The sequence below is a fragment of the Leuciscus leuciscus genome, assembly GCF_965113295.1.
Source record: "Leuciscus leuciscus genome assembly, chromosome: 3".
Lineage (NCBI taxonomy): Eukaryota > Metazoa > Chordata > Actinopteri > Cypriniformes > Leuciscidae > Leuciscus > Leuciscus leuciscus.
In genome coordinates, this window is record NC_138727.1 from 10,188,093 (window position 1) to 10,212,403 (window position 24,311).

The 24,311-nt window shown below is 36.7% G+C and overlaps 1 protein-coding gene across 6 annotated transcripts in view; it reads right to left on the reverse strand.

The window, feature by feature from the left end:
- The window catches only part of dmd (dystrophin), a 105,594-nt gene that overhangs the window by 17,635 nt on the left and 63,648 nt on the right, over positions 1-24,311 (reverse strand). For 5 of the 6 annotated variants that reach the window (XM_082163602.1, XM_082163604.1, XM_082163603.1 and 2 more), the window contains 10 exons: positions 20,382-20,460; positions 20,092-20,152; positions 13,747-13,808; positions 12,653-12,727; positions 11,309-11,510; positions 9,789-9,874; positions 7,444-7,601; positions 7,001-7,167; positions 3,014-3,125; positions 2,714-2,850 (listed from right to left, as the gene is read on the reverse strand). In XM_082163602.1, coding sequence (XP_082019728.1) covers positions 2,714-2,850; positions 3,014-3,125; positions 7,001-7,167; positions 7,444-7,601; positions 9,789-9,874; positions 11,309-11,510; positions 12,653-12,727; positions 13,747-13,808; positions 20,092-20,152; positions 20,382-20,460 — 1,139 coding nt within the window. Of the gene's footprint in view, positions 1-2,713; positions 2,851-3,013; positions 3,126-7,000; positions 7,168-7,443; positions 7,602-9,788; positions 9,875-11,308; positions 11,511-12,652; positions 12,728-13,746; positions 13,809-17,640; positions 17,861-20,091; positions 20,153-20,381; positions 20,461-24,311 lie in introns of those variants that run through there. The other variant, XM_082163607.1, reaches the window with a different exon arrangement.

The following is a 24,311-nucleotide window of genomic DNA, read 5'->3' on the forward strand; positions in this document are numbered from 1 at the left end:
GCACATAGCTTATGCCTACAAGGCACAACAAATATGGTGTTTTTTATATTATATATTGTTGGAAACATTTGTGTGTGTGTGTGTGTATTCTGTGAATTTTAAAAAGCAATTTTAACCAGAAAAATCTCAAATGTATTCCCAAAATCGTGCAGGCCTAGTTTCTCTTGATACCAGTATGTTCACTTTTTTCTTTTCTTTCAGGGACCAGATGCAACTGAGTCCTGCTGACTTCAACATTCACATGAGTCTCTGTACATGAACATGGTAAAGTGAAAATCAAACACCTTGGAAATGGTATGTACAATGTTTTTAGGAATGGCACAAAGGTCTCTGTCTTTGGATCATTGTTTTCAATGTGCTCTTTTGTCATTTGTATTTTTGGATTGTGTTGTGTTGTAAATAAATCCAAACAATCTAAAAGCCATTCTTTTTTAAATCTCCTCATTCTTTGTGCAAGGTTGCTCTGAATGACAGGGCCTGATCACTCCTAATAGGGCAGTTAGGGGAGTGTCTTTGTCTTTCTCAGGTGTTAAAAGCTTACATATTCATGAGATGATCACGCCTCTTCGAATATGGCTTTGTCACACAAAACACGTCTTAGAAATTTTAAATCAATATATTGTCTTATCTGAATGAGCAGTCAGGGTGATTTTCACATGGTTTTGGAGCAAATATTCTAGGCTATGTCATACAATTTTCAAAAGTCTTGTGAAGAAATAATCAGTATGGGTTTCATGGCCTTATTTCAGTGACAATTTTTTTTTGTATTTTCACAAACCACGCATGAATGTCATTATCTCAAAACTACAAACTTTTACATACATGCTATGCTGCTGATATATTATTGTAGCAGAGTTTGTGCTGAATACAGTGTAATTAGACTTTAGCCATGAAAATGTCACTAGTAACAGAAAAAAACACAAATGTCAGAGCATGTCAGAACACCTCCAGCGCCCAGAAAACAGCTCAGACCTCAGAGGGTTAAATAGGTTTTAATGATATCTGAGCATCATTAAAAGTGAGCGAATGTTTGATTATTCTTTTTAACTCTTTAATTATATTTTACCCGTTCAAATTAGGAAACTATGTCGCTCAGAGGTCCTCACGTCTTCCGTTTAACGCGGGTCTCACGTTCACAAGCCCATCAGTTTTGGTCACCAAACAGAGGTAACTGCTACATACCTGAGATCGGTCACATTCACGTTTACACAATCAAAGATACTTCGGTATAGCCCCCATGGAATTGCATACACTTGAATTTAACTTAACATTTTACTTCAGTAGAGGTATGGCCACTATTACAGATATGAGCTGACTAACATTACTTCTCTTATAATAGCTTTGGATTGGCCATGGCGTGATTTCCCACGTACACTTATCCAAAGTAACATTAAATTAAAACAGAAGTAAGACATACCCACATTTAGGTTGGTCAAACAGCATTTGCTGTTCTAAACGGAAATTCACTTCTTGTCTTTGCAAACCAAGTACACTTGAATTAGTGCCAAATATTAGTTGTCACTAATCTGACGCAAAACTTGCGGTAACATACGAATCCGTTTAATCTACTTGGGAAAACAATTGCAGAGTCAGTCAGAATAAAATCAAATGTTTACAATTTATTATGTCAGGTAAATGTATCATGCCAATTTCATAATCAGTTCAAAGATAATAAATACAAAACATCAAATGCTCTGGAATAAATAGAAAAGATGCGAACCTGACATTAGAAAATACATGATGCAGAGTGTCTTGCACACACTCCGCATCACAGGCTAATTTGAGCTACAAATCGCCACGAGCCTTTTTCAGCATCTCCCTAAATACTCAGACCAAGGCAGAAACCTCTTTTCAAATGTAAACATGAGTTCACAGTGGGAATTTGCATTAATCACCGTCCCAGACTTACTAGGGACAGACGTTGATTTACATGGGGGCACACCCACAGCAGTAAACAATATATCAAACTCTCCACACCTTATTACTTTTTTGGTTTACTTCTGTGGGAATGAGACCTTTGTACCAGTCGCACTGAGACATTTCAAATGATACCAAACATGTATAATATTCTATGGTAATTATTCACATTAAACCATATATATTATTGGCTGAATTTTGGTGGTCTCAGCATGAGAGAGAAGGAATGGAGGAAGAGGGAAAGAGATGTAGATTAGGATGATTCTGAGGTGAGACTTGCGTCTCGAATGGTGCACAAGAGTGAGTTCAAATGTTAATTTCCTTTGTTCTCTCAGAGAGTTGCCCTCTCTTCCATTATTAAGTTTAGTTTCCAACACTCGCTGTAAGTGGTAGACCAATCACAACAAACTGGGCCATCTGACTAATCAGAGCAGATTAGGCTCTCAGAAAGGAGGGGTTTAAAGAGATTGAATCTTCAAACGAACCGTTTCAGACACTTATAAATGAGATGATGCTGCAATGTATGTTATGTGAAAATTAAAGTGTTTTTTTACCTTGGATGCATGTAAATCTATTGTAGGAGACATGCAAAACAAAATTAGGAACCTTTAAAATAGCATAATAGGGGCACTTTAATTTGCTCTTCATAGTATCTAGAGTCGCAGTGTGATGCACACAGTGCTTTTTATAATAACGGTCCTACCAGCAGTCACGTGTCTACTTAATCAGTAGCTGATGGTAATCCACACAAAGAAGTGAACACATAAATAAATGTAAAAAAAATCACTGGTCTCACGTCTCCATGTTGTCTCCTTCAAGGATGGTTTGGACAGGGAGGTAACCCATGCGAGGATGCTTGGCAAAATAGCGCTTCGTCCTAAACTTGTTCTTCAACACCTTAGCAAAGTCCCTCACGTCCTCTCCTGACGTCGTCTGAAGTAAAAGGACACAGAAACACAAAACGTCATAACCTGCACTTTAATCTTGAAATGTGTTGACTGCTATTTACACCAGAAACTAAATTCTACATGCAATGCAATGGATGCTGTAATCTTCAATGTAAATGCCAAGCACACAGTGATGCAAAAAAACCTACCGGTGTGCAATATTCAACCATAGGGTACTGCATCTTGTGACCTTTGGCCACTCTGCCAGAAAAGAAGCAGCTTTGGCAGATATCATAGTTAAAGTGCTTTAAACTTCGGTACCTGTTGAGATCAGACAAACAAACAATAAGATCAGTGTTAAAGTCATTGGCATTTAAAACACAATGGATCCGTAGCGACATGCAAGCAAGATCATTTCCCAGAAAGGTGCAGTTACATCTTGATCCTCCAGGTGGAGATGTTCCCTGTTCTCACCTACTCTCAATAGTGAGCATATTACAGTCTGATTTTGTACATACACTACAAATGTTTTTCCACTGTGATAATAATAAGAATTGTTTCTTGAGCAGCAAATCAGCATATTAGAATGATCTCTGAAGGATCATGTGACACTGAATGATACAGAGAAATGATGCTGAAAATCCAGCTTTGCCATCACAGGAACAAATTACATTTTAAATGGTATTCAAATAGAACACAGTTCTTTTAATTTGTAATCATATTTTGCAATATTACTGTTTTTATTGTAATTTAGTTTTTCCTGTTTTCTGTTAGCCTTCACGAGGATGCCGACGCACTGAATCGTTCTTTGTTTAAATAGTTCAAAGTTAGTATCAGTAATGTTATTACCTTGACAAACTATATATCGTTATAAAAGATATAAGACTCAAGTTTCAGTATTTAACCACTATTTTATTCTGAGAAACTTATAGTGACCGTTATGTATTAATTTGTCAGGAGTTATGTAATGAAAAAATGAGTCGATACCTTTAATATGAAATATGAGTGTCAGCCGCTCCCATTCATAAAAAAACTCCTGTGCAGTCGTCATGAAAGCAAAATTCCTCAGGGCTTTTAGCTCAAAACTGTGCAGATTTAGAGAAATATTGATAGATTCTCATAGGTTTACGTCAGATTTCGATATCATTTTTATTGAATTTATACCCAAAATGGGCCGATGTAATACTCTGAATACTCTGATGTACTGTGTTTTCAATACACACTGGCAGCCTGAGGGCGCCCTATGCACATTTAGTCCATCTATGGAACACATGAAGAAGAGAACTTTCCAGGAACTCCCTGACATAAACAAAGCTTCCAGAGATGGCTGTAGCATGCAGATAAAGATGTTTTGGAGACAAAAAACATGATTGCAACAATATATGATTTATCTGTGTTCTTCGAGCCATGTCAGGTATTTTCATAATGATAGATTATATTTATAATCTAATGCTAATCGATATAGACTTTATCATCGTGCAGAATACTATAAAATAATATATTTTCTGTCTGATTTTTTTTTATCTGAAGCCAAATCAGGTCACAGAAGGTTATTTAAAACACTCGAATTGCGTTATAGTTTGCGTAAGTTTGGAGCAAAAAACATGGTTTTAATCTCATAAATTGTTGTGTATTGATGGTGTGCTAAGCCAACATGCTAGCTAGCCCTAAGATGCACCTGCCACCTAGCTGTTATTTTTATAAAGCTTACTGAAATGTTTCTTTTTTCAAGAATAAAAAAGAAAACAAAAGAAAAGAATATTTAGAGCCATAACCAGGCCAGAGAGGTGAGAGTAGCCACGTTTCCACTGTCGGGCCAGGGCCGGGCCAGGGCTTTAAACGGGCCGTGCCGGGCTAATAGCCTCGGGCTAATAGCACCGAGCCTGCGTTTCCACTGTCGGGCCAGAAGCTCCACAGCGCTTCACTAAAACACGCCCGTAACACGCCTCTCTGGAACAACGTCACACTAACCCATCATTTCACCAACAAATGGAAGTTTCACTGGAAACAGCATTGAAAACAAACATGATAAAAGCGGCCGTTTGCTGGCATTTTTGTTGTTTACTTGAATATTTAAAACCCAAGCATCGATGTTTTACCACAGGTTTACAATAAAAAGTGATACATTGATCATAATGAATTAATTTATGTCAAAATTGCACATTAGTCACTCAGAAATAAATTACCGTTAGGTCTATTTCACAAAAGAAAGAGGACACACTTACTTCTTCAGTCGCGTCTGTTACTGTTTATCTGGTAGTTACAGGACATATTTACATCACATTTAGAAAGAATGATAATTTCTACAAATATATGCCACCAAAAATACGACCTGAGGAGCTTTAGCACTCTCTCGACTCCCATGCAGATATTTTCCGTCAGAGAAACAGAGGAAGCTCCCGAAATAAAAGTTGCTTTATTTTATGATAGTCCGGTATAAAGAGACGAGACGTAGGCTACTGACAGATAAAATAAAAACATGACTGTGATAGCCTTTATGATTGGTCTGATTTCTTCAAGCGTTCACTATGTTTTTTTACTATGCGTATCTTCAAGCGTTTACTATGTTTACTATGGTAATGGTTAGCGCGCATAGTCTTTTGCATCACAAACACAAGGCATTCAAACATGAACGCGAGTTAAATTATTTTAAAAGTCTTTAATGCTGACAGAATCATCCGGCGCTGCCGTCTCCCGACTCAGGTGAACTCCGCCTCTGTTCGTAACCACTCCTCTAGCCCGAGCTGGCCCGCTCTGGCCCAAGGTATTCGACGGGCCAGAAATCCTGGCCGTTGGCCCCGAGTAAGCCCCGATCAAGCCCCGGAAGTGATAGTGGAAACGCGACTGGCCCTGGCACGCACTAGCACGGCCCGGCCCGGCCCTGGCCCGACAGTGGAAACGCGGCTATTGTGTGCAGGGGAGACTGAGACTGAATGGGGCTCGTTTGCACCACAAAATAATAGAGACAATAGACTGAATGGATGCTTAGAAGATGACAATAAACATCAGTTTGCATTTTAGAGTCTAATCAAAATAAAGCCATAGACATGATCTTGAAAAAGATTTAACTAAATACAGAGTTTTAGAATTATCTTCAGATTTGAAATATAACATGGTCAGACCTGGCTTTAGCTGCAGTGCATTTCTAGATTGATAAAATGCCAACTTAATTTTTTTTTTTCATGAGGATATTTACTAAAAAATAATTTCTAATAACTTTACAAAACTTTGAAGGTATTTATAACTTTCTTTTTTTTTTTCATTTTGACAATAATGAATTCTAAATTTACAATAAACTGCCAAGTGTCAGCTTTCAAATGAGATCATACTTGTGCTTTTAGTGCAAAGGGTTCATGAACTGTATCTGTTTTAGTTTGGGTATGCCATTTCTGGGCATTTTTCAAAAGTTAAAAGCTGGCTAACATGTTAAAGTTTTTTTTTTTAAACACTAAAAACTTTTTAATAGAAGTGTAAGACATGGGTTTTGAATGACATTAATGAGATTTTGAACGACAGGTTGAGTTAATAAAAGTTTTCTTATTTTGGCATGACATAAAAAATGACCCTATTTACTTTTTGATAAATGCCACTTCTCGTGTACATTCATCAGCGCAAATTTGTTTTGTTTTTCTTAATCTCTCCTACAACTTTTCTCTTCTGCTTACGAAACTAGAGCCAAATGGTGACCCAACACAGCAAATTGTACAAAATGTCCTTAAAATCATTCCCCAAAAATGTAATGTATTAATGACTAAACTCTTTACATGATAATATGAATAGGAAAACTGAACATGTTGTTAATAAACATAAGAAGTGTGAGTTTTCAGCCAAAACTTAGTACTTGGTAGAGTCAGACCTGAGCCAAAAAAATTCTCTTTTGAAAGTAGTACACCAACAAATAAGAACAGGAAGAAAGTAAACAGGGTCAACTTTGATATCGTGTAGACTTTAAAGTCAAATATAAAAAAAAAACACAAAGTAGGACTGTGTTCTCCCACCAATAAAACCTCTAACAGAAGAGAATAAATACTGCAGCTTTTTGAGCCTCAAAACACAGACAAAGGTCTTCTTTATCAACATCTGCCTTGAAGTTTGGTGCAATGCTTAAAAATTCACAAAAAAAGTGCTGAGACTTTTAAAGCACCTGAGGCAAAATCAGTCATTCTGAATAATAGGACTAAAGAAAAGGTCCATACCTGAAGCCAATAATAGGACATTCCTTACAAATGTTGCATTTAGCCTGGTGCTTTGCTGTCTCAGCGGCCGCCACACGGTGAAGGACAGGAAGCCAAACCATCGACTGAGGTTCTAAACGCATCCAGTCCAAGAAGACTGAAGCTTCTAGCTCTGGTTTGTTATTGGCCTTCATATCAGAGCAAAAGAAAATAAAACTGATGAAAACACTGAATAGACTGAGGAAATGAACAGAGTTGTAGAGGCTTTTGAAAGAACATTTGTGAAAAATTGGAATTAATTTAAAGGACCAAATGAAATTATGGAAGTTTCACATAATTAGGGTTAGGGTTAGGGTTACCTGTACCACTATTTTGAAAAGAAAGAAAAAAATGCCACAAAATTGCATATTCTACATGGTTGCTTTAACATACTCTGTTCATGAATGTAGACGATGGTTACTTACAAACTGAAAGCAGCTGCGCACACTGGGCTCGATATTGCTCCCTCCGAAAGATGCCACCTCACCCAGCTGTCTGGGGATCTGAATGGCGTCGTGCAGAAGGAGGCCGAGGCGCCGCTGGTCACAGAAGCCTGTGGCACTGGCCACCTCTCTGAATAAAACTAGAGTGTAAGAGGAAATAATGAGAAAAACGGGTAACAGAGACAGAGTCAAAACCATCATGTTTTAACTAACAAAAAAAACAAAAAAAAACAACAACAACGTATATATCCACAATGAAACATCCAAATGAATTTTTTCTTAATAATAAGAAAAGATTTTCTTGAAAATCTTACCAACCCCTAAGTTTATAATGGTCTGCTAGGTCTGGTTTCTAGGTGAGTAAACATTTATTTCTGAGCAGGTTATGCGAAATACCCGGTTAAGTTTATGGATAAATAAGCAGATAACCTCATCTTTTAGTTCCAAAAATGGAGATAACTTTCAGGGTAAATAGCCATAGCAACGTAAGGAGCTTTCGCACCGGGTAGTTTTAGGAACTATCCACCAGGGTGGTTCCCCGAGAACTAATGGTTCCCTTGGAAGGTTAAGAGGCCCATCTATCACTGTTTTCCATGTTCATAGAGTTAGTTTGTGGAGTAAATATAAAGGCTATAAACTGTATGTTTGCACAGCTTTTTTTTAAATGGCAGGTGCTGGTGTTTTGAGTGCGTTCGGCCAATCAGCGTACACTTACGTCACGGATAGTTCCTATAGTGCTGGTTTAGACCCTACTCTGAAGTAGGAGGTAATGTAGTTCCTCCAAAAGGAGTTCCTAGAACTAAAATTGTTCTTAGTTCCTGCTGTGCGAACACGCCAAATCCGGGTACTTCCACCAATATTTCTAGGAACTATAGGTGCTTTCGCACCACCAGCACCACCACCACTAACCACCAGGGTGGTTCCCCGAGAACTAATGGTTCCCCTAGGAACGTTTTCCTGGCTGCATTCACACCACCAGTAGGAACTCTGAAGTGACTTAAGCCACGCTTGTTGTTGTGACTTTTATTTTGACGGCGCTGAGAACACAAGAGCCTGAGCTCACACTGGTCGCATTCTTCATGTTTATTAATTTACGATCTGTCTAACAGTCCTGTCTAATACGTTATTAGATAGAACTGTTATACATAGAAAGTAGACGGTAATGAAAAGGTATTAGCGTATGCCGTGTGGTTGATGTCCAGTGTGGCTAGCTGAGCAGAAATAATCATGTTTCGCTTGGTCTCCTCAAAGTTGCGTTGGATTTTCTCCTCAGCGTAAAGGTTAGGTCCATCTATCACTGTTTTCCATGTTCGTAGAGTTAGTTTCTGGAGTAACTATATAGGCTATAATCTGTGTGTGTACAGCCTTTTAAAAAAAATTACGGGAGCAACTAGTGTTTCACGTGCGTTCGGCCAATCAGCGTACACTAACGTCACGGATAGTTCCTATAGTGCTGGTTTAGACCCTACTCTGAAGTAGGAGCTAAATTAGTTCCTCCAAAAGGAGTTCCTAGAACTAAAATCGTTCCTAGTTCCTGCTGTGCGAACACTCCAAAATCCGGGTACTTCCGACAATATTTCTAGGAACTTTGAAAAGGTTCCTCTGGTGCGAAAGCCCCTTTTTACTCTATGAACATAACCTGCTCTATAGATTGCACAACTGCTCAGTAGGTGGCGATATGCGATAAGAATGTAAATCGCCATTAAGCAAAAGAAGAAAGAAAAAAAATCCACTTGTCTGAGAAAGTGGTAACGGCAGTACGAATTGACGGCGATATATATGAACTTGTATGGTAATCAGCTAACCAAGCTTGTTCTTTTTATTGTAGCAGTTTTATTCAATTTAAATACCAAAATGTTAGTGACAAGATAAAAAAAACGTTCTGACTTTTTGGTCATGCTCCTCTTTGGTCATACCTTTGAAGATATCTTTAGTACAACAGCTCTACATTTAACAAAGCACGTAAAAAGACCTGAACCAGAAGATATGCAACCTGTTTTATAGAATACGGAAGTTTGTTTTGCATAAACCCCATTAACCAAGAGTTCATGGTGTGATGGTAAGTTAACCTTGATTTCTGGAAAAACCCCAGCTGTTGCATAGATTTACTCTAAAAGAGCAAACTCCAAAGCTTTACAACAGCGTTTACAGCAGTGCTATTAAAAACTAAACAATGACAACATACTACAAGACACTGCCAACACCTGAGAGAGCTGTAAACTGCTAGTAGTACATTTTCTGTAAACAGAACAAATATCTTGGTTCTAATTACGACATGGAGACAAAATAGAAAAGAGGAAACGCATAAGACAAGCAGAAAAACTTACATCTGTACTTATCTTCAAGGTGAGCTTTGCACAAACAGATTATTCCTGTTTTGAAGGATAGGGTACGAATCTTGCCAGCTCGTCCTCTGCGGGGAAAAAATAAAATAGCAAGGTGAAAAATGACTAAAGCAAGACCGACAATCGCTCTTTTTTAAATCTTTTTTGCAGATAACAGTCAAGATCAGGAACAAAATAACTCTAGATTTTTCTGTACCATACACTGGTAAAATATACTGTTTTTGCTTTTAAAAACAAAGAATTTCTTCAAAATGTGTCTGTAATGTTTAACCTTTAAAATCAAATTTAAGACTTTTTAAAGTCTTGTACAAATAAAAAGCCCAGTTTTACTTAAAACTACTTAAATACTTAGGCTGGGGTGCACATTTAACTTTAATGTTGACACATGATTTAATGCTGTTTATATCAGCAAAATATGTTTGAAACTACGTAAACTATATGTAAAACATGTTTTATTTATCAAATATGTACTGAAATTTAATCAATACATATATATAGCATTTGTTATTTCTTGTACAGTTTTGTAAACTTCTCAAATAAATTCAAATCAAAATTAAAGGCCGAAATATACCTAGACTCTTGTTTTGAAATGTCTATGCTTTACAACTTCCAGTTGCTCAATCAAAAAGATTAGGAAGATAAAATATGCATGCTTACAACTATCTACAGCATATTACAATTTAAACACAATAAAGTTAACATTAGGGGTGTAATAAAGTATCAATAAAGCAATCAAGAAAAGTATTTATATTGCAATACAAAAATACAACATGTATTATGTATTGTTCACCCAAAATGAAAGTTAAGACAGATTTAATTTAGCCACAAATATGGTAAACCCAGAAGGCCACGTATTTGTACTTCCATGTTTACGAATTATTATAAATAATAAATGTAAAAAATACATTATTGAATAAAAAACAATATTTAAAATGTTTTAAATATATGTAGTCAGGGACAAAGTTTTATTAATCTTATGTTATAAAAAAAGTGTTATAAAAATATTTATATTAGGGTGTACCACAATTCCCTTTCTTTCATCCTCAAATTTAAAATTAGAATACTTTAAGTACCCAATGGAACCCTGACGACTGGATTTCTTCATCCCATCTTCTGAGAAAAACATTGCTTTGCAAGACAATCTAGGTAAAAAAACAGGCGTAGAATGAAAAGACCTCCAACGTTTTTCTCTCAGTTTACTTTGGGGGAAAGACAGGGGTCTTCTGTGGAATCTACCACCTCCATGTACAAACCCTGCATGATTTATGGCTCAGTGTGATCCTACTGAGAAACATGCTGAGTACCAATTGAGTCCAACTCCTTGATTCTCTCTGACTCATGTGTTCTAATATTTAAAGGATTAGTTCATCCCACATTTGAAACCCTTTCATCATTTACTTGCACTCATATTGTTCCAGCCACATATCATGACCTGCTTTCAATAATGGAACTATTCCATAACATCTTAAACACGCAAAGCAACAACAAAAAGTGAAACGTACGTATCATAAACGTTGAGCAGCCAGTTGAGACACATGTCCACGCAGAGAGGCACGTTGACCAGGCTGCTGTGCTGCTGCTCCAGACGGTCGTAGATGCTGGTCAGACAGTTGATCACCTGCATGATGTCCATGAATTGCTCATTCTGTTTCAGATTGTGCTGCTCAAATGCCTCACAGGCCGCAGACATGCCCAGAAGATCCACTGTGCACAGAAAAATGCAAAATTTGATAAAGTGCTCTGATAACAAACATTTTAAAGGTGGCTGTCATAAAAACTTGTTTTCATGACGGAATAATTCAAATATATTAAATAAGCTCCTCTCCAGAGTTATTTTTTTTTAGCTAACTAGCAAGTTTATGGACATCGAATGGCTTTCCTGAGGTAAATATGACGTGACAGTGTATCCAAGCTGTTTTATTGACATCTTTCCAATCTTTAAACAATGATTGAGTGATTACATGAGACAATACTTTCAAAAAGTTGTACTGTATCTTTCAACGTACCTTCTGATGTTCATTCATATTTATTTATTTTAGGGATCTACCGATATGAAGATTTAGGCCGATGCCGATAATTCTTTACATTTGAAAGTCGATAAATCTAAATCCAAATTCTTATATAAAATTTTTATTACAAAATCAAGCCTGAACACAAAAAAACCCAAAAGTCTCACCATTAAAATGAGAATTGAGTAAAAGCGAGAAAGCAATATTTTGAACCCAGCCCTAGAAGTTATAGCGCACCACTCCTGAACGCACGAAGTGGAGTTTCATTCATCTCAGCAGGGTCAGGGTTTGGAAGCAGTAACAGACCGTACCGTTTGCTTTAGGAAACCCTCGTGTAATCAAATGCGTGAGAAACTAGTCATTCTAAAAAAATATATATGAAGAGTTCAGATGCAAAAGCCTCTAAGTGCCATCTGAAATTTCCTTCTAGAATGATCATTTTTATCAAGCTCGTATATTTAAGTTCAGTAAATTCACTTAAATGACAATGAAAATTACCTATGAATTGTCATTTAAGTGAAATTACTGAACTTAAATATTCAAGCTTGATAAAAATGATCATTCTAGAAGGAAATTTCAGATGGCACTTAGAGGCTTTTGCATCTGAACTCTTCATATATTTTCTATATTATTTACAACTTACTATGAAATCTGACGGAGATAGAAGCAAATTTTAACCCTTTCCTCTTCACAAAATGTTTCTCTCTGAGACATGGTTTGAGCCTAAATAAAGACTTTTTTTAGCTTATTGTGATGAGTAGAATGAATGTTCAGAAAAAAACGGAAAACAGATTAACAGGGTTGTGTGATTGCAAAGAGTAAGTTGTGTGAACTCACAGCAGAGAGCTTTCTGCATTCGTCTGAGCTTCATTGCCGTCCTGTATGCAGAGAATCGTACGTTGTTGAGATCCGCTGTTTAGCACGAGAAAATGGGACATGTTCATTTTAGCAAACTGTTCATGCAACATTTCATTACTGTCACAGTAAAACCTCTCATCTCTGCATCTGACAATTTCTCATTTTGATCTTATTTGTTTGGATCTGAAAAACAGGCAGCAAAGACATCAAGCTAGGATCATCCAATTAGTCTTTTCCATTTTTAACCCATTGATCAAAAATGTTTCAACAAACAATCTGAAATTTGACTTAAAGGCAATTACACTACAACACAGATGAAGGAAAATGTGAGATAGCACAACCTTGCTATGAAGTTGTTACATCTATGGCAAAAAAAAATTGTTACAGCTTTTCGACAGTTTATCTACGCATATTTATATAACAAAATAATTATTATTTTATATAATTATAATTAATCATTTTATGTATTACATGAATCATTACTTTACAGACACTATTCCCAGGTTTAAATGTACATTAAAACCGTAAAAAAGTTTGGCTACATTAATTAGATAAAAAAAATACAGTAAGTAGAACTGTGAAATTTTGCTAGAATTTAAAATACTTGCTTTGTATTTTAATATATTTTAATTTAATATGAATTTTCAGCATCATTACTCCAGTCTTCAGTGTCACATGATCCTTCAGAAATCATTCTAATATGCTGATTTGCTGCTCAAGAAATTTCTTATCATCAATGTTGAAAAACAAGTATTTTTTATTTGAAACAAAAACTTTTTTTTAAGTATTTAAAATAATTTTATCAATTTAATGAATCCTTGCTGAATAATTACTGCATTCCTTTTTTTTATAAAAAAAAAAAACACTTTACTGTGGTGTGCTGTAGTGTGTATATATTCATTTGTTATCACAAAGACATTTTAATACACAGTAAAATGCCACATGAAGACCTCCATTAACATTTTTAGCACCATCTTTGGAAAGTCACCAGCAAGATCATCATGAACATGCTATTAATATTCAATACATCATCCAGCTCTACTTCATGCACATCAGACTTGAATCCGGCCTACCTAATGACTGGTACAGTTCTGCCATCTTTGGGTGGTCCCAACATGTTGTTTGGGTCTGGTGACTGAAAGAAAAGAGAATGTGAATTACAATCAACAGTACCTCTCTCTGAAAAACATGCTTTATAAAGGCACTTTTCCATTGCTTGGTACGGATCACTTTTGGGGGGTTTGGTACCTGGTACTTTTTTAGTACAACCTGCAAGCAAACCGTACCGAAACTAAAATATGACGCGTAAACACTGCAGATCGCTGATTGGTCAGAGAGAATCGTCACTACCAGCGTCATTGGATTTGCGACACGAGACACCAAATCCGCTAGATTTAAATAGTCAGCAACAGCCACCCCAGACTTTTTTAAACAACCGTTGCACGCAACTTGAAAAAAGAAATGGCTGTATCATGGTCAGTAGACGAGATGGAGGCGCAACTATAACGATCAGTCTATAATCCCACTTTGAAGCGATACTAAACTTCAGTGGAAAAAGCAAACCGAGCCGAGTCGTACCACGCAGTGGAAAAGCGTCATAATAAATACATACCAAAAGCCAACAAAAGGAACTACAACGTCCATAAATATGTTTATGACTCATATTTAGTGCTCGAGATAGTGTCATCCTCCATTTAAAGTAATATAGATTATGACAGTGTTAAAGTGTGGTGGACAAGCCTTGAGTCTTCTTACATCCAACAATAAATCTTTGTAGTCCTCAAACTCAAGAATAGCTCAATTATGTTCTTCAAATAAAGGTCATTTTCAACAGATACTCAAGCACATTTAACACATCCGTTAAAGTAGAACTATCCCGCCAATGACATAGGCCTACTACGGTAACAATATGTTAGACATGCTGTCTATGATAACACGTCTCATTTAAAAGAACAGTTCAAAGGTGAACATTCAGTCATTTAATGATCCTTATATTGTTTCAAACCTGTGTGACTATTTTGTGGAAGATAGAACATATATTTTACAAGGTTGTCCTGGCCTGGCTATTATTTTGAGTATGATGGAATTAAAAAATACAAATAAATGGGGCTCTAAAAAAGGCAACATAAACATAACCCCAATTCCAGAAAAGTTGGGACATTGTAAAATGTAATAAAATCAAGAATCTGTGATTTGTTCACCCTCTTTAACCTTTATTTAACTGAGAAAAGTACAAAGAAAAGATTTCCAATGTTTTCACTGGCCAAATTAATTGTATTTTGTAAATATGCAACACACTCCAAAAAAGTTGGGTCAGAGGCAAAATAAAAGTGAAAAGATTATAGAGTATCCAAGTTAAATATCCGTTTTTAACTTTTTACACTCTAACTTATCCCATTTAATAGTGTTCCTGCTGCATGTGGATTTGGCAGTGACTCATAACATTTTAAAACACGAGCTGGTTGGGCTTAAACCACCAAAAGCTTGTTTCTGCCAAAAACCCATCTTGCAACTCTGATATTTTACATGAATAAATATTTTAGAGTCCATTGTTTAGATCAGTGATTCCCAACCCGGGGGTCGCCTAACTCACTCTAGTTTTTAGTTTACAAGAAGGGATGAAAAATTTACCGGTTGGAGGATAAACCACGATACAATTCCTGGTGGTTACTTTAGTCTAACAGTTTAATATCTGAATCATCATTTGATTAACAGGATTTGAAAAACTCATGGCAGATACCTTATTTGAATGTGGTTGATGCTAGTAGATAACATTATGTTGCAAGTCACACAGTCAACACTCTTGTTCATTTAAAATCCAGCTGTCGTTGTTAATAAATTATTTTAATGCTTCTGATGTTATTGCATTTATTAAAAACCTGACAATTGATTTTGTAATCCCTGTCAGTAAATAAAATGTGTTTCTGCTGGTGTGTTTTAGGGTCATGATTTTGAATTTTAGAAAAAAGGTTGGGAACCACTGGTTTAGATTCTACATGTGACCATGGGAGAAGTTTTGAGCATCTAAGTTGTTGTACTGGGTCCTCTTCATTTGAATCTTAAAAGAAGGGAGTCAATTTCTACATTCAGAACAGTGCCAGACTGTTTTGTTACAATGGCTCTAAATGAATCCATTAGTGGAAATGCAATTTACACTACTGAGATGCCTTGTTTTGAAGTGTTGCTATGGGCCAGGATGTTTGTGATTTTGGGCTTAAGCCAGCCAAGTGGCTCTGCAGAATTCTAATAAGGTAGAGAAACTTCAAAACTATAAATTATACCCAGCCCCTACAGTGTTAAAGCAGGAAAAAACAACAACAAAAATTTGATGAAAGTGAACTTTCATGCATTTTTTTCTTCCAAAAGAAAAAAAATTCTGAAAAGGTCAGAGGGGTCAAATTGAAAGAACTTTAAAAGGAGTTGTGGAAAACATCAGTCGCTCTGAAATGCAAACATTATGGGGTGGAACCATACAGACAAAAAAGCACCATGGTAATACCAATGCCATTTACCATGGGACTGCCTGAGGATTTGTTTTGCTAGGGGTGTTAATCAGCTAACTTGGAACAGGTTTAAAATAACTATTTTCTATATTAATATATTTAAAATATATATAATTAAAATCTGAATTTTCAGCATCATTACTCCAGTCTTCAGTGTCACGTGACCCTTCAGAAATCTTTCTAATATGCTGGTGCTAATATGCTTGGTGCTCAAGAAACATATCTTATTATTATTAGCAATGTTGAAAACAATATATTATTGTGGAAACTGAATCTTTTATGATGAGTTTGAAAGAACAGCAATTAACAATGCAACAAATCTTTAAGGTAACTTTAGTTCAATTTAAAGCATCTCCGAATAAAAACACTAAAAAGCATAATTAATTCTGAATTAAACTAATAAAAGATTTCACAGTGTAAAAAATTACATGATCAATAAGTTATGACAACATATGTTTCTACATTGCTTTAACTCACCAAAATAAGATTCAACACATTTAAGTCAGCTTAATGTAATTTAAGTTGAAATGACTTAAACATAATTTTTGTATATATATATATATATATATATATAGATAGATATAGATAGATATAGATATTTGTTTATTTTTTTTATTTTTATTTTTTTAAGAAGGTGTGGTCTTTGATATCAAAAAGTTTGAAAACCCGCACAGAATTTCTGGCCATCACAAGCACAAGCAACTCACTATAGGCTTTGAGACACAGTCAGTATCTGGCAGCGCCCTCTAGGTTCAGGTAGTCTTAGTAAAGCATGCCAATGGCCTGATGGCAAATTTCCCACTGAGAACACCATACCTGCACATCTCAAGGCACTGCATGAGCGGAAGTACAGCAGTAATGTGGGTTTGGACAAGAAAAAGGAATGCCCACCTACATGCATGAACGCATCTAACAGCACAGTGTACCCACACAAACACGCTTCACGCAGACACCTCTAATTGTGGCTCTTGGTTATGGTTGAATGCAAACGCAGCCGTAAGTATCATATGTGGTTAAAACCAAAACAGTTATCTTCTGTGTGGTATAATGTTAACTTATGGGAAGCGCACGAATATGGAGGATCCTTAAGGCCAAGCCTTGTTATCAATATAAGGATTTCGATCAAATACACCTCCAAAAACAAATGACAATATGAACGCCACGTTAGGTTTATCAGTCGGCATGCTGCAAGAAGGGCACAGTAGATGCATCAGGAACTATATCGATGTGTTTGGCATCTGAAAAATAAACAAATCAAGCGCTGAACTGGCATGTCGCTAAAAGACGTGGACATTCCCGGCTGCACTGGCTCCTTGTAAAAACCGAACAAGCACCTGCTAGGCTGTAAGGAAAACCAGCAAGGAAAAGAAGCAGCGACTATACGGCAGATGGACGAATGCAAAACTCCTTCGGCGTCCTCTACTCGCAAGAGCCGACATTTATTCGTGTTAGCATTGCACTTACTTTCTCAAGTTCTCCCTCATCTTGCCTCTTAATAATCGCCGAATCCAACGTGTTTGTTTTTTAAAATCCCAAATGTTGTTTGGGGCGAATCACCTCCGCGGTGTTCCCTCTCTACAGGGGAAAAAGCATCCGACTTCCCTGCGATCTCCCTCCGCCAGAGCGGCTCAGACGAGGCGGAGCTTTTCCTCCTGCTCCCTTCCCCCTCTACCTCCTCTCTCTCTCGCTCTCCCTCTCTCTCACTCGCTCACTTACAGGAGGTGCTTCAAAACCTAGCATACCACCTACTTAGACCGCATTTTAGAACATGCGATTCGAGCATTCTGTGGAAATCGTTTAAAAGTCCGATAGCAACAAAAAAATGATTCCTAAATCAACCTAGTGCTGGAATGAAATGTTCTAAAGTGTTCTTATCCTTAAACAATCGATTCTACGTTCGAATTCTAAAGTGCCTATGTGATTCGCCAAGTTGTTAACGTTCGAACGTTTAAACCGATATTCTGAACTTAATGATGACCAAAAATGCTCAGTCAACTGTTTAAATCAATCATGCGAACGTTTGAACTGTGGTCGCCAAATTGTTCATATAACGTTCGAACTCTCCCGTTTTAAAAAAGCTTAAACCGGTCGGCAATGATGCCCAAAAATGCTCAATCAACTTTGAAACTCCACTGGAGGACTGGTTGATGAAAATGCTCGAATCAAACATTCGAACGTTCTGATTATTTCCATTGCTCAAATCAAACGTTCGAACGTCTCAACCATATACTGTAAAAAACCAAAAAACAAAACAATGTCAACAACAGTATGGAAAAGAAATCGCACTAATAAGCATAAAAAAATAAAAAGCTTAAATCAAACGGTAGAAAAAAAAGTTCACCTATGATGGTCAAAATGCTGGAATCGAATGTGGGATGCTAAAAAAGTGAATCCAACATTAGATTGATGCAAAGAAACAAAACAAAAACAATTCATATCTAGCTAGGCAGCTCACTAACTTTTGAGACACAGCCGCTTAGTGTGAAAATGACCAGTATTTACTGTTTTGTCGGGGAGGGCTAGATGGGTTATTCCCAGACAAAAGCTGCATGCTGCCATAGTGCAGGAATCTTATTTTACGAGGCTTACATTTTGCATAAATTTAAAATAAATCGTGATCAACATAATCTGCAATAATTTGCTTAATGTATTAGATGGGCTGAAGTTATGAAGTTAATGACTAAAAACCCATAAAAAGTTTATGGGTAAAATAGATCACTAGTGTAGGCTACATGTATAAATGTCAATCATACAGGAATCAAACAGTATATTTCATATAAATTAGTAAATGAACTACTGATCTGTTAAGCATTAATGTTTGTTGATAACTTATTAATGAAAGTTATTATAAAGTGATACCCTTTATTGTCCTGCAGCTTATCATATGCAATAGGCTGGAAATAACAAATTCTAGTGCCATCTGACTGAAAGTATTGCTCTGCTTGACCAGCATTAATGGCATTCATAATCTATGACAGCATCATTAAGAGTCAGTTCTCTCCTATGGAGTCAGATTAATGCACTGCCATGAGCATAAATGCAGCTCTGACTGTATATGAAGCTTGTGCACATACTTTAGAGATTACATTTTAGATTTTGAGGATGAAATCGATTTTGAGCCACAAAAGCGATGAAACGACTATACTGGACTGACTATTATAATATACAGTATATATCACTGGAAAAAAATGTTGTAGGTTTTTTGGTGTCGGTGACTATTTTCAATCAGAAAGTGCAATTTCACAAATAATCACAAAAGAAACGTTTTCAGTGTCTAAGCAAAACGTAGACACCCAAATAGGGTAGAGTTTTGATAAGCCACACCACTTGTGTGTGTAAATTGTCTTCTTGGCAAAGAAAAATTATATAGAGGTGAATGTAATTTTCATAATCACAGGATGTCCGTCATCTATAGAAATTAAAGCATTTATGTCATTTATGTTTTTTTTAAATTGACTGTATAGTTGAGCAATGGCACAGCTTACCCCAAAGAATCTGACACACTTTCTCACTGCTACCATCGCTTGTTACAAAGACTTGCAAAGATTTTTATCTGCATGGAATTTTTATATGGAAACTGGCAAACTTCCCAGTTTAATATGAAGATAAGAAGTTCTGAAACTCGCTCACTCCGTCATCTGTGTGCAGAAGTTCTCAGTTTATGTGATGCATGCTGCTACATGCATTGGCAGAGCCTAATTTATCATCTCAGATTATTCTCCACAAATTTTCCAGGGTGATATCTCTGTTTGGAAAAAGGTCACGCAAAATCACTTTTCTTTGGTAGTCTGCTGCCAGCTATGATGTATTTCTTAGTCTGGGAGCTTTCATAGTGTTGAAATTCAATTTGTTAATTCAGTGTGGACCTTGAATGTGCCTGACATCAACATGTGGGTTGAGTTTGGGAAGACTTACTTGATATAGTAGGGGACATTGTTGGGCGAAATAGAGCGTTCAAGAGGGCTTTCAACAGACGCTGTGTGCAGAAAAGAAAACCCATTCATGTTACCTCGATTTCAAAGCCCTTTCTATTCACCATTCACTTCTTCATTTGGGTCAAGACACATTTTATGTACAGTAAGCAACTTAACAGTTTAGTAAGACATTATAAAATACACAGAATTAGTTAATGATTCAAATAAGTACAATGTTCTGTCATTCGATGCTCATAATACTGCCAAACAGAACCACAAATACACACTCACCATGCAGGAAGTTCTGAGTCTGGGGCCCCAAGTCCCTGTAGGCTGTGGTCAGCTGGGTCAGATGTTCCTCAATGGAGACCTAAAAAACACAGAAGAGGCGGAAGGAACAGGAATATTATTTTAGTATTATTTATGTACTATTATATTATTTACTAACATTTTGAATCAGCTTTTATTTATATTTTCATATTTTTTATATATAAAAAATAGCTTTATTTTTTTTTCCCGGTTTAGTAATGTTAGTACTTTGACTTAAAATTATTCTATTTCAACATACACACACACACACATATATATATATATATATATATATATATATATATATACATATATACACATATATATACACTCACCTAAAGGATTATTAGGAACACCTGTTCAATGTCTCATTAATGCAATTATCTAATCAACCAATCACATGGCAGTTGCTTCAATGCATTTAGGGGTGTGGTCCTGGTCAAGACAATCTCCTGAACTCCAAACTGAATGTCAGAATGGGAAAGAAAGGTGATTTAAGTCATTTTGAGCGTGGCATGGTTGTTGGTGCCAGACGGGCCGGTCTGAGTATTTCACAATCTGCTCAGTTACTGGGATTTTCACGCACAACCATTTCTAGGGTTTACAAAGAATGGTGTGAAAAAGGAAAAACATCCAGTGTGCGGCAGTCCTGTGGGCGAAAATGCCTTGTTGATGCTAGAGGTCAGAGGAGAATGGGCCGACTGATTCAAGCTGATAGAAGAGCAACTTTGACTGAAATAACCACTCGTTACAACCGAGGTATGCAGCAAAGCATTTGTGAAGCCACAACACGCACAACCTTGAGGCGGATGGGCTACAACAGCAGAAGACCCCACCGGGTACCACTCATCTCCACTACAAATAGGAAAAAGAGGCTACAATTTGCACGAGCTCACCAAAATTGGACAGTTGAAGACTGGAAAAATGTTGCCTGGTCTGATGAGTCTCGATTTCTGTTGAGACATTCAGATGGTAGAGTCCGAATTTGGCGTAAACAGAATGAGAACATGGATCCATCATGCCTTGTTACCACTGTGCAGGCTGGTGGTGGTGGTGTAATGGTGTGGGGGATGTTTTCTTGGCACACTTTAGGCCCCTTAGTGCCAATTGGGCATCGTTTAAATGCCACGGCCTACCTGAGCATTGTTTCTGACCATGTCCATCCCTTTATGACCACCATGTACCCATCCTCTGATGGCTACTTCAAGCAGGATAATGCACAATGTCACAAAGCTCGACTCATTTCAAATTGGTTTCTTGAACATGACAATGAGTTCACTGTACTAAAATGGCCCCCACAGTCACCAGAACTCAACCCAATAGAGCATCTTTGGGATGTGGTGGAACAGGAGCTTCGTGCCCTGGATGTGCATCCCACAAATCTCCATCAACTGCAAGATGCTATCCTATCAATATGGGCCAACATTTCTAAAGAATGCTTTCAGCACCTTGTTGAATCAATGCCACGTAGAATTAAGGCAGTTCTGAAGGTGAAAGGGGGTCAAACACAGTATTAGTATGGTGTTCCTAATAATCCTTTAGGTGAGTGTATGTGTCTATATGTGTATATATATATATATATATATATATATATATGTGTATATATGTGTATATATGTGTATATATATATATTAGGGGTGGCACGGTACATGAAAAAACATCCGAACCGTTCGGTTCGCTTGTCTCAGTTCGGTGCGTGTGTGCGTCGCACGGTTCGACACATGCGCAATGTAGCCTTGTGCCCATGCTATACAATGCTAAATCATAAATCAGACGTATAATAATATTACGATGTCCAGCAATCGATTTAAATAGTACACTGGGTTTACTTAGACATTTAATGAGATCTACTCATGTTGTTTTTTCACGTGAATAAATACATAGATCGACTGTCTCACGTATGTACTTTAATGGTCCAGTGGCAGAACTTTTGCCAAGCGTGTCATAGGTTCTGAGATCTAATCCGCACTCGTATATATTTTTTCTTTTTCATCAAAACCAATTATGTTTATCAGTGGTTGTATATCAAGCAGGGACAGATTTGTGTGAATTTTGTATTGTGATTTCACCGGAACGAATAAAGTAGAGTCTCCTCAACGGATTGAAGCGCGCATCCGAGTGAAGAATGTGCGGCCGCTGCGGCGTGTGCGCGAGCCACAAGAGAACACTGTATCAACGCCAACGAGCACTTTGATCACTTGATTAAAAAAAACACATTTCAGCGCTAGATTGCTTCTTATTTAACAAACGAACGAAACGAATACTTTGCTAGTTAACTGGAGATGTTTTATTTATTTGTATTGGTACATCCGTGCTGCGAGATAGTAGTATCGACCCTGGCAAAAAGTGGTGGGAACATGTCCCACCCGCAAATTACGCCTATGATGAGGAGACACGAGGAGAAATTGACAAAGAACTGTCCAACACAGCCCACGTAGCTCTCACTACAGACGGATGGACCTCCGGGGCCACCGAAAGTTTCCTCACAGTAACCGCTCACTCACTCACTATATTACTTCGGGAAATGAGAAGCTGCGTTTTGCAAACACGCCCCATTTATGAAATAAATAAATAAATAATTAGATAATTAAGCTATATATCATATGCTGAAGTAAATCTTTGGAGTGTTAAAGATTAAAAGCCGACAAAAACCGTACAGAACCGAAAACCGTGACCCTAAAACCGTGATACGAACCGAACCGTGGGTTTTGTGAACCGTGCCACCCCTAATATATCTATATATATATACACACACACACACGTATATATATACACATATACATACATATATATACATATATACACACACATACACATATATATATATATATATATATGTATGTGTGTGTGTATACATGCATGCATACATACACACATACATATACATTTTAGTTTACAAGAACACTGGAAAAGAAGGAAACAAATGCCAGTAATGGTTAATAAAACAATTTCAAAGAAACATATTTTGTAAATGTGCAGAATGTTTCATCACGATTGTTTTTATGTTTCTGCCCAACTTCTTTTTATTAAATAATGCCTTTCTGTGTCCTTTGTCAAATATCTGAAGGACAGATCATTTCTGTGATCTGCTTGTTGCATCTATTGCTGACATGTACACTTTTCAAAGATTGAACTGTATTTTTTTTTTTCTCTTCTCTTATTGTGTCAGGAGCTAAAGCTGTGACCTGACTTGATTTATAAATAATGAATTTAATTAGTACACATTCCAGATTGTATTTTTTAACAATTCATTAGTGCACGTTTTTCTTTGTAATCTTTAATTAAAACAACTGTTATTTTTGCTGATGTCATTAAAGGGTTTGTTCACCCAAAAATGAAAATTGTGTTATTAATTTCTCACCCTCATGTCGTTCCAAACCTGTAAGACTTTCGTTCATCTTTGGAACACAAATGAAGATATTTTTTATGAAATCTGAGAGATTTCTGTCCCTCCATTGGCAGCTATGCAACTACCACTTTGACGCTTCAAAAAAGTTCATAAAGAGATCGCAAAACGAATCTATATTATGAATTGAAAGGTTTAGTCCAAATTTTCTGAAGAGACTAGATCACTTTATACGATGAACAGATTGAATTTAGGCTTTTATTCACCGAAGATAAACAAAAGTCTTACAGGTTTGGCACGACATACTGTAAGTGTGAGTAAATGATGAAAGAATAAAAAAATTTTGGCTGAGCTTACAGCCAATGTAGGCTAATGTTAACCAGCAGTCAAATAGCTACTTAGGCATTGTTTTGGGGTACACTCGCTGGTATGGAATGGCCAATCATTTCCCAACGAATCAAATCAAGTCCCACACTTCTCATTAAACATTGTCTTTCACTTGAAAATATGTACATTTATGGAAGTCAAGGTTACAATTCACATTGACTTCAAATTAAAGAACATGA